This window comes from Gallus gallus, chromosome 2 (assembly GCF_016699485.2).
Source record: "Gallus gallus isolate bGalGal1 chromosome 2, bGalGal1.mat.broiler.GRCg7b, whole genome shotgun sequence".
NCBI classification, from domain to species: Eukaryota; Metazoa; Chordata; class Aves; order Galliformes; family Phasianidae; genus Gallus; species Gallus gallus.
Window position 1 is genome coordinate 41387398 of NC_052533.1, and position 12281 is coordinate 41399678.

Below are 12281 nucleotides of genomic sequence, written 5' to 3' on the forward strand. Positions count from 1 at the left end.
GACATCAGCTTACCAGTGTTTTAATCAATTTCAGTTGGTCTTTAAAACTTGGAGAAAATGTTTTGGATGTGGAAGTCTTCCCTGTCTATTGGTGCCTGGAGTTATGACGCTGTAGTTGGTGGCACAGGGCTACAGGAGGGCCAGTGAAAGGAGGGATGAGGGGCAGAGACCTTTGCATTTATAATTCTGTAGGAAATCATTCTTGTATATAAATGTGTCCAAAAGAAAAGCACTGACAGAATGTTACCTGAAATTTGAGACAAATTGGAGCAGAAAGGAAGATCCTGTGTGAGAAATTGCTAATTTCTAATTGCCAGTGCAATCTGCAGTCTTCGAAAGACTCTGCTTTTACAGTCTTTCCTGAGGTATGTTCCATTGAAAAATTCTGGCAGGGGGAAGACATGTTTTGGCTCTTGATCATGAGACATTTTCAAAAGGAAAGCGTGAGGGGGGAGCAAGGAGGGAGAAGGCATGCTCCCTCTTGCTTTAATTTGGCTTGCAAAGCTCCCCATGATATTACACCGTGAAGTACCATCTGTTGGTGTAAAATGCGTGGGTGCTTTCATGATGTGGAGAGAAGAGAGACTTCCTGCAGATAGAACCACTTGGAGAAAAAGGGGGAAGAAAGCTATGAAATAAACAACAGGAGTACCCACAACCATCTCTGTCCTAATCTCTCCATCCTTTCACCATGGAAGTTAAATGCAGTGTTCACGTTCTTCCCTCTACTACCTTTATCCCTTGTGTTGTTGATTCTGTCCTTCTGGTTTACTAGTGTTGTGTTGTCTATTTTACCTCTTTTATTTCTATTTCTTCTAATAGAAGAGTCACCCATTTAATTTTTAGAGAAAGAAGTGGATGTCCAGAGTAATTCTCTGGCTCAGATGATCAGGTTTGCTAAATTACACTGATAAATGTTTCTTTTGCAGCTGCTATTGCTGAAATTTTCCTGATGTCCATCTTTGACTTCAGCTCATGAGAGGGACAAAGCCACTTGTGCAGACCTATCTGTTAAATGTATATATTTTGTACTGACCTTCCTTTCCCTGGCATCTGTGTTGGAAACAGAGGGTAGATGAGGGAAGAGGAATTGATTGATACCTGTGTTGGTATTTTTTGGTTTTATTTTGAATAGCTGCATCTTGCTGCCTGGGCCACCTGGGAGGATGACTCCTGCCTGGCATGGCCATCTAGTGATGAATCATAGAATATTCTAAGTTGGAAGGGACCCGTAAGGATCATGAAGTCCAATTCCTGGCTCCACACAAGGCTACTTAAAGTGTCTGGTGGATGTGTGAGCGTGCTGGAAGTTCAGCAGCTCTGTGTGTTTTTATGCAAGAATGTTTCCTCTTTTCCAAATATGAGTGGCAGCTAGGATGTTAAGAGGAGGGAGGTGTCAAGAGATGTCTCAGTTGGAACAGGTGTCATCCTCACTCTTGTCTCTGGCTTTTTGTAAGTGATGATCTCACATCTGTGATGGCCTTGGCAAGGTTTGTTGGTAGAAGCACTGTGTCTTACATTAGAAAGAAGCTTATTCAGACAGCGTGGCCAAAAGCTTCTTTGAGTCAATGTAAGAATACTTTTTTTTTCCCTAAAGGCATTATTGGATCTAATAAAAGATGCTTTTCCCCCACACAAACCTTATCTGTCCTCTGCTAAGACCTTTTTAAAAGCTGAGGGTTTTCAGTGACTAGCCTTGCATAGAACCTCCAGGATGTAAAGCGAGCTGTGTGGTTTGCAGGTCTGTTTCTATCTACGTGTCCTGGCAGACAGGTTCTATGTTTAGGGGCTGTTTGGCTTCTGTGAAGAAGCAGATGATCTTTTTGTTTCTTCTTGTCTGGGTGAAAGGTTTAAATACATCCTGACAGCAGGCAGCTCTCCGTGGTGATACCGATTTGGAACAGCCTTCCAGGTACTGTAGGACCATGTCCGTGTCCTCAGCCTGGCGAACACACCGTGAGCTGTACTCCCTCAGGCTGAGCACTGGGGTAATGTGAGCAGTATGGTAGCATGCCCATTGAAGAGCCATGCAGCCAGAGGAGAAGCTTGCCTCACACGGCTGATTTCCCAGGGGGATGAAGTATACAACCTTTTTTCCTTTCCAAAAAGGATAACGAATGTGGGCGCAGATATCTGGCTGCAAATTCTGTATTTTGTCACATAGTTTGAGGTGTTTACAATCTGTCATTCCCAAATCTGTCTTGCAGGATGAAGCATTTTTATGATGTTTGATACGAAAGATGTGCAAAGTCAACAAGAAACAGAACGCCTAACCTGTTAGAAGACCCTGGTGCTGATAGTGCTGAAGTGGTTGATCCCATGCTAATTTCACCCCAAGAATGGATGGCAAGGATTGGCATTTAATTGAAAATCAGCAAATTTCAGCTGCTCTATTATTGTGTAGCTTCCAGCATTTTTAAATTGCAGTTGCCTTGCCACACTACAAAGGAGCAAACAAGGTTCTGTGCAGTCTTTGGAGACTGTGTTTTAATTTATGTCAATTCCATGCTAAAACCAGCCTTGGCTGACATATTTCACCAGGGAAAGTCGTTGCATCAACCTTGCTTTCTGAGACATCAAGATGAGAGGCTGTAGCTTGTTTTTTGGGATGCAGGGGACCATCTGCTATCAATCTGATTTATTTTTTAACTTCAAATGTGGATGCCTTATTCATATGTCAAGCAGTTGAAGGTTGTTGGAGTATATTATATGTGTAATCAGAAGAGCTTTTGGAAACTTCTTTCTTTTAGTTCATAGATAGCAACTTTGGTGTAATAACAAGTGGTGTGTGCAGGGGAGCAGCTGTAGCCTCCAGTTGTGGCAGCAGGACCTTCCAGCTGAAGAGGACGCAGTGCAGCTTTGGCCCATAGCAGTTTCACACCTTGAATTTAGGTGTCAGAAAGGACTGTGCACGGTTTTCCTGCGTGGAGTAGCACACCATACAAGCAAAAGCTGGCTGTGCTCTTTTTCCCTGGTTAGTTCAGCCTGAGGGCTGGTAGTTTAAAGAAGTGAGAGATTTGTTGGTAAGGTTATTCAAACTAAAGATAAAATAAATCTTTCCTTCCTTTTTTTTCTGTGAATACTTTCAGGGTTGAAAGAAGGGATGCCTGAAAACTGCCTGCTTTCTGCTTACTGTCAAACCAATGGAGAGGTGTCACTGTTTCTATTCCTTTAAACGAATCAGTTCTGTCTCTTGCTGGATCCTGTCTGCCAGTGCATTAAAGAAAACAGATTTTCTGATACCTCAGGCAGCTCAAATCTGCTTGAAATGAAAGTACCCTGGGCAGAATTACTGGGAAAACATGACTGTAGGATGTCAGCAGGACAGCTGATGGAACTGCTGTGCCTTAGGCATCTGCCTGCCTTGGTTAGGGGCTGATCATCAGCCTATCGCTCACTGCCTGCATTATAGGGGACCAGTTCATGGCCCATGCCTTTTCTGATGAAGTCATGATTTGAGGCTGGCTGGCTCTATTAAGAAGAAAGGCAGCTTTCTTGCCTTCTGCAAAACAGGCTGCCTGGGGAGGTGGTGGAGTTGCTGCCCCCTTAGGTTCTCAAGAAAAGGATAGATATGGCACTGAGTAGCATGGTTTAGTGGTATGGTGGTGATGGGTTGATGGTTGGACTAGATGATCTGAGTGGTCTTTCCAACCTTCATGGATTCTATGACAAAGGCTGTCTCATTGGATGGGCTGCTTTCTGGTGGCTGGTGCTTCAGGTAGAGAGGACAGGCTGAACTGCGTGCAGCCCTCTTATCACTCTGGTTGGTCTTCAGCCCTCTCCCAGTTTGAGAGATTATGGATATACTGTTAATAAAAATGGTAAGAAATGGATGCTTGGGTCTTTCCCCTCAACTTGTATTTTCCTTGTTACAGGTCATGGAAGCAGAACAAACCAAAACAAGAAGTGAGTTGGTTCACAAGGAGACTGCAGCCAAATACAATGCTGCCATGGGAAGGATGAAGCAGCTGGAAAAGAAGTTGAAAAGAGCCATCAATAAATCAAAGTAGGTTTCATACTTGGAGATGAGTTTAGTGGTCAAGTCTGTTTGGGGGACATAGGATTCTGTAGGATTTTGGAAACTTGTGAGAAGATGTTGTCCTTTACAGCACAGATTGTACTTGAAGAGTTTCCTGGACGTATTCTTAGTTGTGTTTTAGTGCACTGAGATCTTTCGTGATGAGTGACTCGAGAACCAGCCATATGGGATTTCACAGAGATGCTGCCTGCAGAGCTGCAAAGCTCTGCGTGTGGTGGTTTTGCAGCTTCAGATTTTTTTTTTCCTGTTTGATTCTTATATTTAGTTAGGAAGACTACAAAGCAAGCGACAGAAACCTGAAAGGTGTGAGACTGCATCAGGGCAGCATGCTGTACATCAGACTTGTTTACTTCCTAACGCTGCCTTAGCAAAGCTGTGCAAGAGCTGTTCTTGGGGAAAGGAATGCTTCGGGGAGCACAGCTGAGCAGCATCACTGCTAAATGTGTGTGCATTTGATGAGCGGTTCTGCTCAGTTGCAGAGAAATAGAGCAGCTTTTTTTCAGAACCTATTTAAAATTTTGGCCCTATTTACAGCCAATTCTTAATCCTCTTTCTATTTCACAGCCTTTCCTTATATTTCCAGACTGTAGCTTGTCTAAACAATCTGCTTGCTGTGTTTAGCTTTTAATCCCACCATTTAGAAGTGATTTTATCGGGAAATTGGTCAACTGAAAGCCTGTTTTGATTGGCGTTTGCTCAGTTTGGGAAAGGTTTAGCACTTCTCAAGGAAGATGCAGGCACGTTTGCTAAAACAGTATAGCTGTGTACTGTTTGTCTGGCACTGCTCAGGGCCTGAGCAAAAACATTGTCAGGCTGCTAAATGATAGATTCATAGGATCTTAGAATCCTTAGAGTTGGAATGGACCTGTGAAGGCCACCTAGTCCAACTCTCCTGCCATGAAGAGGGACACCACAGCTACATCAGGGTGCCCAGGGCCTGATCCAGCCTGGCCTTGGAAATCTCCAGGGACAGGGCATCAACCACATCTATGGGCAACCTATGCCAGTGTCTCACCACCCTTGCTGTGAAAGATTTTTTTTTCCTTATATCTAACCTAAATCTGTTGTCTTTGAGCTTGATTCCTTTAGATGAGACCAATATCTGAGAAGGTGTTTAGATATCAGTGGCCTACATAAACTGGGAATTGAGGCCATTGAATTTGCAGCTGTTTGTGTTGCACTCTAGTTACAACTGCTTTGCAGAAGGGAGCTGATAACAGCAGGCTGCTCTGCCCCTTCCCTGGCTGCTGCTGGAGGTTGGCTGTAACTGTGGGGCATTGCAGGGCCGCGTTGTCCAGTCTCCTCCCCTCAAACCCCTAGGGCTGGCAGATGTGCCGCAAGCGTTGCTGCTTTCCGTGCAAACAGTGATTTGTGTTTGCTGCGTGCTTCAGGCCGGATTAAGATGCTTAAAGCATTACTGCTCAAAGTAAGACTGGGACGGCCCAAAGGAAAGTCGTTTGGATGATTTGCCTTGTAAGACTGTGACAAGTGGATGATTACAGGATTGTTCTGCTTTGGTTTTGCTTTTCATTTTGTTTCTGGGTCCTTGCTTGCGAGCTAGGGATGTACATACGGCTGCATGTTCTTGACGTACTCCCGATCTCATGGCTCAGTGCCACCGAGCTGCGGGATAATGGGCTTGCCTGTGTTAGCCAGCTTTTGGAAGTCACTTTCTGCTCCGGTGGCTTGGGCAGAGTGCCTTCCCTCTTCTCTCATCTGCTTAGAAAGCTTTGAGCGACTCTGCAATGCCACGTGTGCTAATTGCTGCTACAGAAGAGATCTTTCCCCCAGGCGTACAGAAGCTGGTGGGAGGTCAGGGCCCAAGCCTGGCTGTTCCCTCCCAGTTGGATTAAAAGTAGGAGCCGTGAAGTATCCTAATCACAGAGAAATGGGAATCAGTCATTTTGTCTGTGTGAATTCAACCCATAAAACCATATAGGATAGGAGGATAGGATAGATTCACACAGTTGTATTTTGGTGCATGGTCCAAAATGCAGCTGTAGAAGGACTTGCAGCAGGGGAAGCTGTTCTTGGATGCTGAGAGGATGCCTGTGCGGTAGGCTGAACATTGTTTCAATATCTTATAGAATCTAGGCCCCAGGGAGTGGAATCATCAACTCCAACAACTGGAATGTTGCAATTTGTATTTAGGTCAAAAGACCCAGGAGAAATAAATGGGTTAGAGGAGAAGAAAGAGAAGTGGAGAGCACCTGTAGGTGTTCTGTCATCTAGGTGGAGGTCTCTCAGGATTACGCTGAAACACAAAGTAGCTCTGTTAATGCTATAAAGAGAGCGACTCCCACTCCAGTTCTCTGCGTTTAGTCCTGATGGCTGTAAACAATTCTTCTTTGTTTTTCCACAGACCTTATTTTGAACTGAAGGCAAAGTACTATGTCCAGCTAGAGGTAAGTGCAGAACTTGCATCACCCTGAGGCTCTTTACTGCTTGTGGTAAATATTGAAATGATGCTATCAGAGTAACTGTTGACTGTTTCTGTACGAAGCCGATTTTGTTCCAAACCTCTTATCATGAGCAATTTGCTAAGCACACTTTAAAGATAAAAGACAAAGTGTTTTTTTTAATGTTTCCTCGAGTGCAGTAAGTTCAAACCCCTGTTTGAACCCTGCTTTGAGGACCAAACTAATACAGTCTGTGCTGCTTGTAGTCTGAAGTCTCTGGATATGTTTTCCCCCATGTTTTCTGCATCAGGCTGCTTTTAGTACTCAAACATCACTCAGACGTGAATTTAGGTTTTGGGAGAATGGGGCTGTCGTGCGGCTGGATTTGCTGCCAGAGCTGCTTTTGGCATCTCTGTGCTGCAGTGGTGTGTAGCTGTGCTTTGTGGTGGGGCACGATGGCCCAGGTCTGGACACAGCAGTTCTGCGTGGGATGTGATCCCAATGCAGCCCTAAGTCTTGGAGCTGCCAAAGGTGAAAATTCAAATGCAAGAATTAGCGTGGGTTACCCCATACGGTCTGTATTTGAGTCAGTTTTGCTGCGCGTGGCCTCTGCTCAATTACAGTAGAGGAAAGAAATGGGGAGCTGGTCACCCCTGAGCTCAGTACGGGGGTTAGTGCTGGAGGGCTTGGGGTGTGGTGTTCTGTGCCATCAGCCATGGCTTCAGTGGGGTGACAGCAGGGCCTGCCAGGGTCCACAATGAACTGCATGCTGTGTGTCCGTGTTGTTTGTAGTGAAAGCACCTCTAACATCTGTCTGTCTTGTTAGCAACTGAAGAAAACAGTGGACGACCTGCAGGCAAAACTCTCCCTGGCGAAGGGAGAGTATAAGACTGCCTTGAAAAACCTGGAGATGATCTCAGATGAGATTCATGAGAGGAGGCGGTCCGCTGCCATGGGGCCCCGGGGATGCGGTGTGGGTGCTGAAGGGAGCAACACCTCTGTGGAAGACCTGTCTACCAGCAAACCAGAGTTGGACGCTGTCTCAAGTGAGTGCAGAGCATTCCTTTGCCTGGGAGTATCTCATGGGCTGTGGGATAGAGAGGAAATACTGAGATGAAGATGATCTGTATATTGTGCAGCTTGAAGTTCAGTCGCTGTCATGGGACTGGTTAGCTTGTTATGTTTCTGGTTATTGCAGGAGTTTATTATATCCTTCAATATATCCTCAAGGGGAGGGGATATGAGTTAAAATGCATCAGCTGTTCCATCCTGTTCTTTGTATAGTGTTGTATGGGGGGATGGAGGGTAAAGGTGTTGCAATGTGGGGGGCTTGCACTGAGGCCCTTTTCACTCTTAGTTTCTGTCTGTTGGAGTTCAATAAAACACCATCAGCCAGGAGTGTTATGTCCCCAGCACATGCTGCTGCGTGGTATGGAAGCTCAGATGGCAGTAAATAAGCTGTAGTTAAAGCTGTGCTTGCTGTAGCTTCACTGGTGTCAGCGCTGCTTGCCAAGGGGAGGAATCCTTTAATGGGAATCATCTCTTTTGCCCAGCCTACTTGCTTTTACCCTCTGCAATTACCTGTTTAGGTTCCTGTGTATTGATAAAACACAGCAAGTCAAAAGAAAGGCCACTTTGCAGTCTTAGATTTGCCCTCGAAAAGCAGACCAGCAAAATCCAAACCGCCACAAACTCTCTGAACACGAAGTGCTCTGGAGGGGGGGGTTTTAAAGGTTGGGTAATGTTTATCAATTTTGAGTTTTTGAATTCTTTTCCAACTGTATAAGTACAGACCAACAGCCTGAAAATGCAGCAGAAAGAGGCTGAGCATCTCTGAAATAACCATGCTGACAGCTGCCTCCATTCGCACCCTTTGTGTCCAAGTGGTGCACCACAGCCCCTAGCTGCTGGGCTGGCAGCAGAACCACTTTGAAGCCTTTCCTTTGAGTCGTTTTGTTAGTGCTGCTTCTTTGCCCCTGCTGCTCTTTCATGTCAGTTCTGAGCCACTCTGACAGCAGCAGGAATGGCGAGGAGGCGGAACTGCAAATGACCTCAGGTCTTTGTAAATGTTTTGCTCTTTAGGGGGCTTCTTCAGACTGTTGTGATGCTGGCACACAAGAAACCTTCTGAGCCCAGTGGGACTTGAGTGCGGAAGGTATTTGGGTCACAGGTCCCATCCTGTGAACGTGTTCTCTTTTAGCCGGATCTACTCCCTACATTTAGTACAAAATTGAACTTCCATTAATAAAAAGCTGTTGGCAACTGCTTAATCTGGAGTTGGTTTGCTGAATTAGAATTCAGGTAGAAGCAACCATGAGCAGGGAGAGCAATATGTGTGAGTGGGGTGTTTTTTAAATGTCAGTGATCCATCCAGAGAGAAATCTTGGGAGTTCTGTTGGATTGTAACTGCATAACTGGGGAGAGAATGCAGAAACAGTCTGCCCCTAAAACTAACTGCACAGACATTCATGATTTATGAGTATTCATGAGTCTGTGTTGGTGTCAGGATGCTGCTGGCCAAGACAGGTGCAGTGGAGCAGGCCCTGCCCCAGGCTAAGTGTAGAAGACACGAAGCAAACAAGGTCAGCAGGGAATGGTAAAAGTCCATAAGGACCAGGGCGTTGCTGGCAGATGTGCTGCTTGTCAGAGATTTTCTCTGGAAACAGGGCTGATCCACGTGAGAAATGCTGGGTAAAGCTTTGCAGAGGGGGCAGATGATGAGAAACCACAGCCTGTGGGTTAGCACTGTGTGTATGGACAGGAGGTGCAAAATTGAGAAGCTGCAGTTAGCCAGAAAGGTGACAAGGGGGTAGGTTTGCTAATGAGAATGTGTCTTTTAAACATTGTAGTGGCTTCTGAAGTGTTTGAGGATGACAACGGCAGCAGCTTTGTGTCCGAGGAAGACTCAGAAACTCAGTCAGTGTCCAGCTTCAGCTCTGGGCCTACAAGCCCCAGCGAGGTGCCCGCTCCATTTCCCCCTGCGACGCGCCCTGGCACCCTGGATCTGCCCAGCCCTGTGTCCCTCTCTGAGTTTGGAGCAATCTTCCCCATCCTCGGCCCCCGAAGTGAATGCAGTGGGGCTTCATCTCCTGAATGTGAAGCTGAAAGAGGTACGCACAGCTGGATATGCCCTGGGCCAATGCTGTCCAGCTTTATAAAGGGAGCAGGAAAACCCTCTCAGCTCCCGTAGATGTGTCACAGGTCAATGAGCTGCTGCTGCTTTCTTAGGGAAGGCAGTCCATGAGGGGCCCATGGTTACCTATGACATCTCAAGTGCTTTTACTGCTCTGCTGGCTGTGCAGGTTGCCCTGTTTGGTCTCAGTGCAGCAGTGGGGTTTGAGGTTCCTCAGCAATTGGTGGGATTCTGATGCTACACTTGATTTAAGGAAAATCTGAGTTTATTGTTCAGTTGCTGTCTTGCTTTCCAGAAAAAAAAAAATAATGTGCCAAAAGGAACCTCATGTAGGCTCTGCCAGCCCGTGCTGACAAATTCAGACTGGAGGATTACCATTGTTCTCGTGTACTGCAGCCTAAGTCTGTTGTGCTGTAAGGTACTGATGCAGCACACGAGATGAGAACAGCTGGGAAGGCCAACTTTGCTTTTGTTAAAGCATCTTGCTCCTGCTCGTGCATTTGGTGCGCTTTGGCAGAGGAAGTTTCAGAGGGATCCACTTGAACCATAAGCCACATAATGATATCTGGGTTTAACATCGAGTTTTCATCTTTTCTTTGCAGGGGATAGGGCAGAAGGGGCTGAGAACAAGGCAAGCGACAGAGTGAACAAGAATAGGAGCAGCAACAGGAGCGGCTCCACCGAGGGGTTGGCTTTGGATAACCGAATGAAGCAGCTCTCCCTTCAGTGCATGAAAATCAAAGAGGGAATATGTGCGGGCAGAAAGGCTGCCCAGATTGGCTGAGTCCTCCTTGTGCCCGTCCTGATTAATGGGAATATAAATATTTATATATGAACTTCTAAGTGTTTGAAGAACATTGTGCCAATAATATATGCCAAATCTTAAGCGTTTACTCTAAGAATCTAAAACTGCACTAAGAAGTCTAATTGATGTCGAGGGCTGAAGTTTTTATTCAGTAAATCCTTTGTAGGCCAGACAAGTTATCAGCTGGTAAGCTGTGCTCCCATGTCACAGACTTTGTAAATCGTTTTGTAGCAGCCTGGCTGAAGCAATAACCAGTAATGTTCCTGTGCAAATCCATGGCGGTGGGGGGAGGGGGGGGGGCTCTGAAATTCAAGCCAGACGTTTGCAGCGTGCAGTTTGGCTTTGGTTTTGTAGAATGAAATGCTCTTTAGATACATTGGATCTCTCGAGTATAAGTGGCATATTCTTTAAACATCTGTATTTGTCTGTATTACTCTGAAACTGTAGAAATATTTTGTATACAGGAAAGCTGCACGTGGGGGTTTAAAAGCCTTCACTCTTCCCTTGGTGCTCACAGAAGAGATGAAGATGAGTCATGCCTCTAAGAACCGGCCTGAGAGGGACAGGAGCAGGACGGTACTGCTCGGCAGCTGTGGGCCCTTTTTTGCCCCCTTCCTGAGTCTGGCTGGAACTCTAAGGGTGATCCCAGTGGCCAAAAAGAGTTGATTGGCCCTCGCCCTTCCCCTCCCCTGAGAAGTGAAGTATTATTTTCAGCACCTTAAAGTGTTATTGCTCAAAAATGGGAGTGATAGATGTTTTCAGGACAGTTACGGTTAGGGGATCGCCCTTAAAATATGCATGAAGAAAAGGAACTGCCAGTGTAGATTGACAGTGTGTTCTTAAATTTCTCTGTAGGTTGTACCGTGTGGGATTTTATAACTGTAAAAGAAAGGGATTGAGGTTAGGATGCCCTAGAGAAGCGTTCAGTAAAACTAGAAAGGGCACGGGTGTGTTTGCGGGCCGCTGTTAGGCAGTAGTAGTGTCTGGTCATTATAAGTGGTAGTAAAAATCCTAGGACTCTTCAGTTTTGGTGGCTAAGCGTTACTGAAAGCACCATTTTATCTAAAATGTCAGTTTATATTGTTAATTTCATGGGAATTTTAGTATTGCCCGAAGTATTTTCTATTATATGTTTTTGCAGTCCTGTTGTATTTCGTCCTTGCCACAGCTTGTGTATCTATTCTCAAAGTTAATGTAAAATTCTTCACACTACAGTAAACCTTTTTGTTTTCCACCTTTTGAGTCTGTCTGAGCTCAGTGTGTGTCGAGTACTGAGACCTATAGGTAAGGTGAGGCTTTAAGTCTCCACTTCCAGCTGAAGACCGCAGCCTGGAGTCTCTCACCTCGGTATTTAAGAACCTTTGCAGTGTGCACAACTGCTGTCTCCTGCCAGCTTTCTGAATCCTTGCGTCTGTGCTGTACTTTTTACTCTGAACTACGTGACGCCTGAGATGTAGCTAAATCTTCCCAAGTCTCTTGGTATGCAAAGGAAGGAGGAAGGTACTAAAGGTTATACAACAAACACCTCTGTACTTAATGCTGCTGAAATTTGCTTTAAGGTCATACACAACTGGAGGTCAAGAAAGCTGTTTCCATAAGAATTAGTTTCAACGCAGTGCAGCGTTGTCCACCTGTAGTAGTGTTGAAAATATGCATTTATGTGCTCTGAAGGCTGAGCTCTTCCACTTGCAGCGTTTCGCGGCCCGATGCATGCTTTGGATAAAAGAGGTCTGTGTTTCTAGCTGCTGCTGCAGCCATTACTGAGGGAAAAGCTGGCACTGTCAGGATTAAATATGAGAAGTGGTGCCACAGTATCACATTAGATGGAGTGTTTTACTTATGCTTTCGTAATTGAGCTACTGGCTGTTGCGTTACAGTTAGAGAAAGCAACAGAGGAGCTTCAGG

General features: G+C 45.5%; 1 protein-coding gene across 1 annotated transcript in view; it reads left to right on the plus strand.

Moving 5' to 3' along the window:
- The window catches only part of SH3BP5 (SH3 domain binding protein 5), a 42585-nt gene extending 30975 nt beyond the window's left edge, over window positions 1-11610 (plus strand). The window contains exons 5-9 of the mRNA NM_001030989.3: window positions 3876-4006; window positions 6402-6444; window positions 7265-7484; window positions 9288-9548; window positions 10174-11610. Of these exons, the coding sequence (NP_001026160.3) occupies window positions 3876-4006; window positions 6402-6444; window positions 7265-7484; window positions 9288-9548; window positions 10174-10355 (837 nt within the window). The 3' untranslated portion in view covers window positions 10356-11610. The remainder of the gene's footprint in view (window positions 1-3875; window positions 4007-6401; window positions 6445-7264; window positions 7485-9287; window positions 9549-10173) is intronic.
- The last annotated feature ends 671 nt before the right edge of the window (window positions 11611-12281 follow it).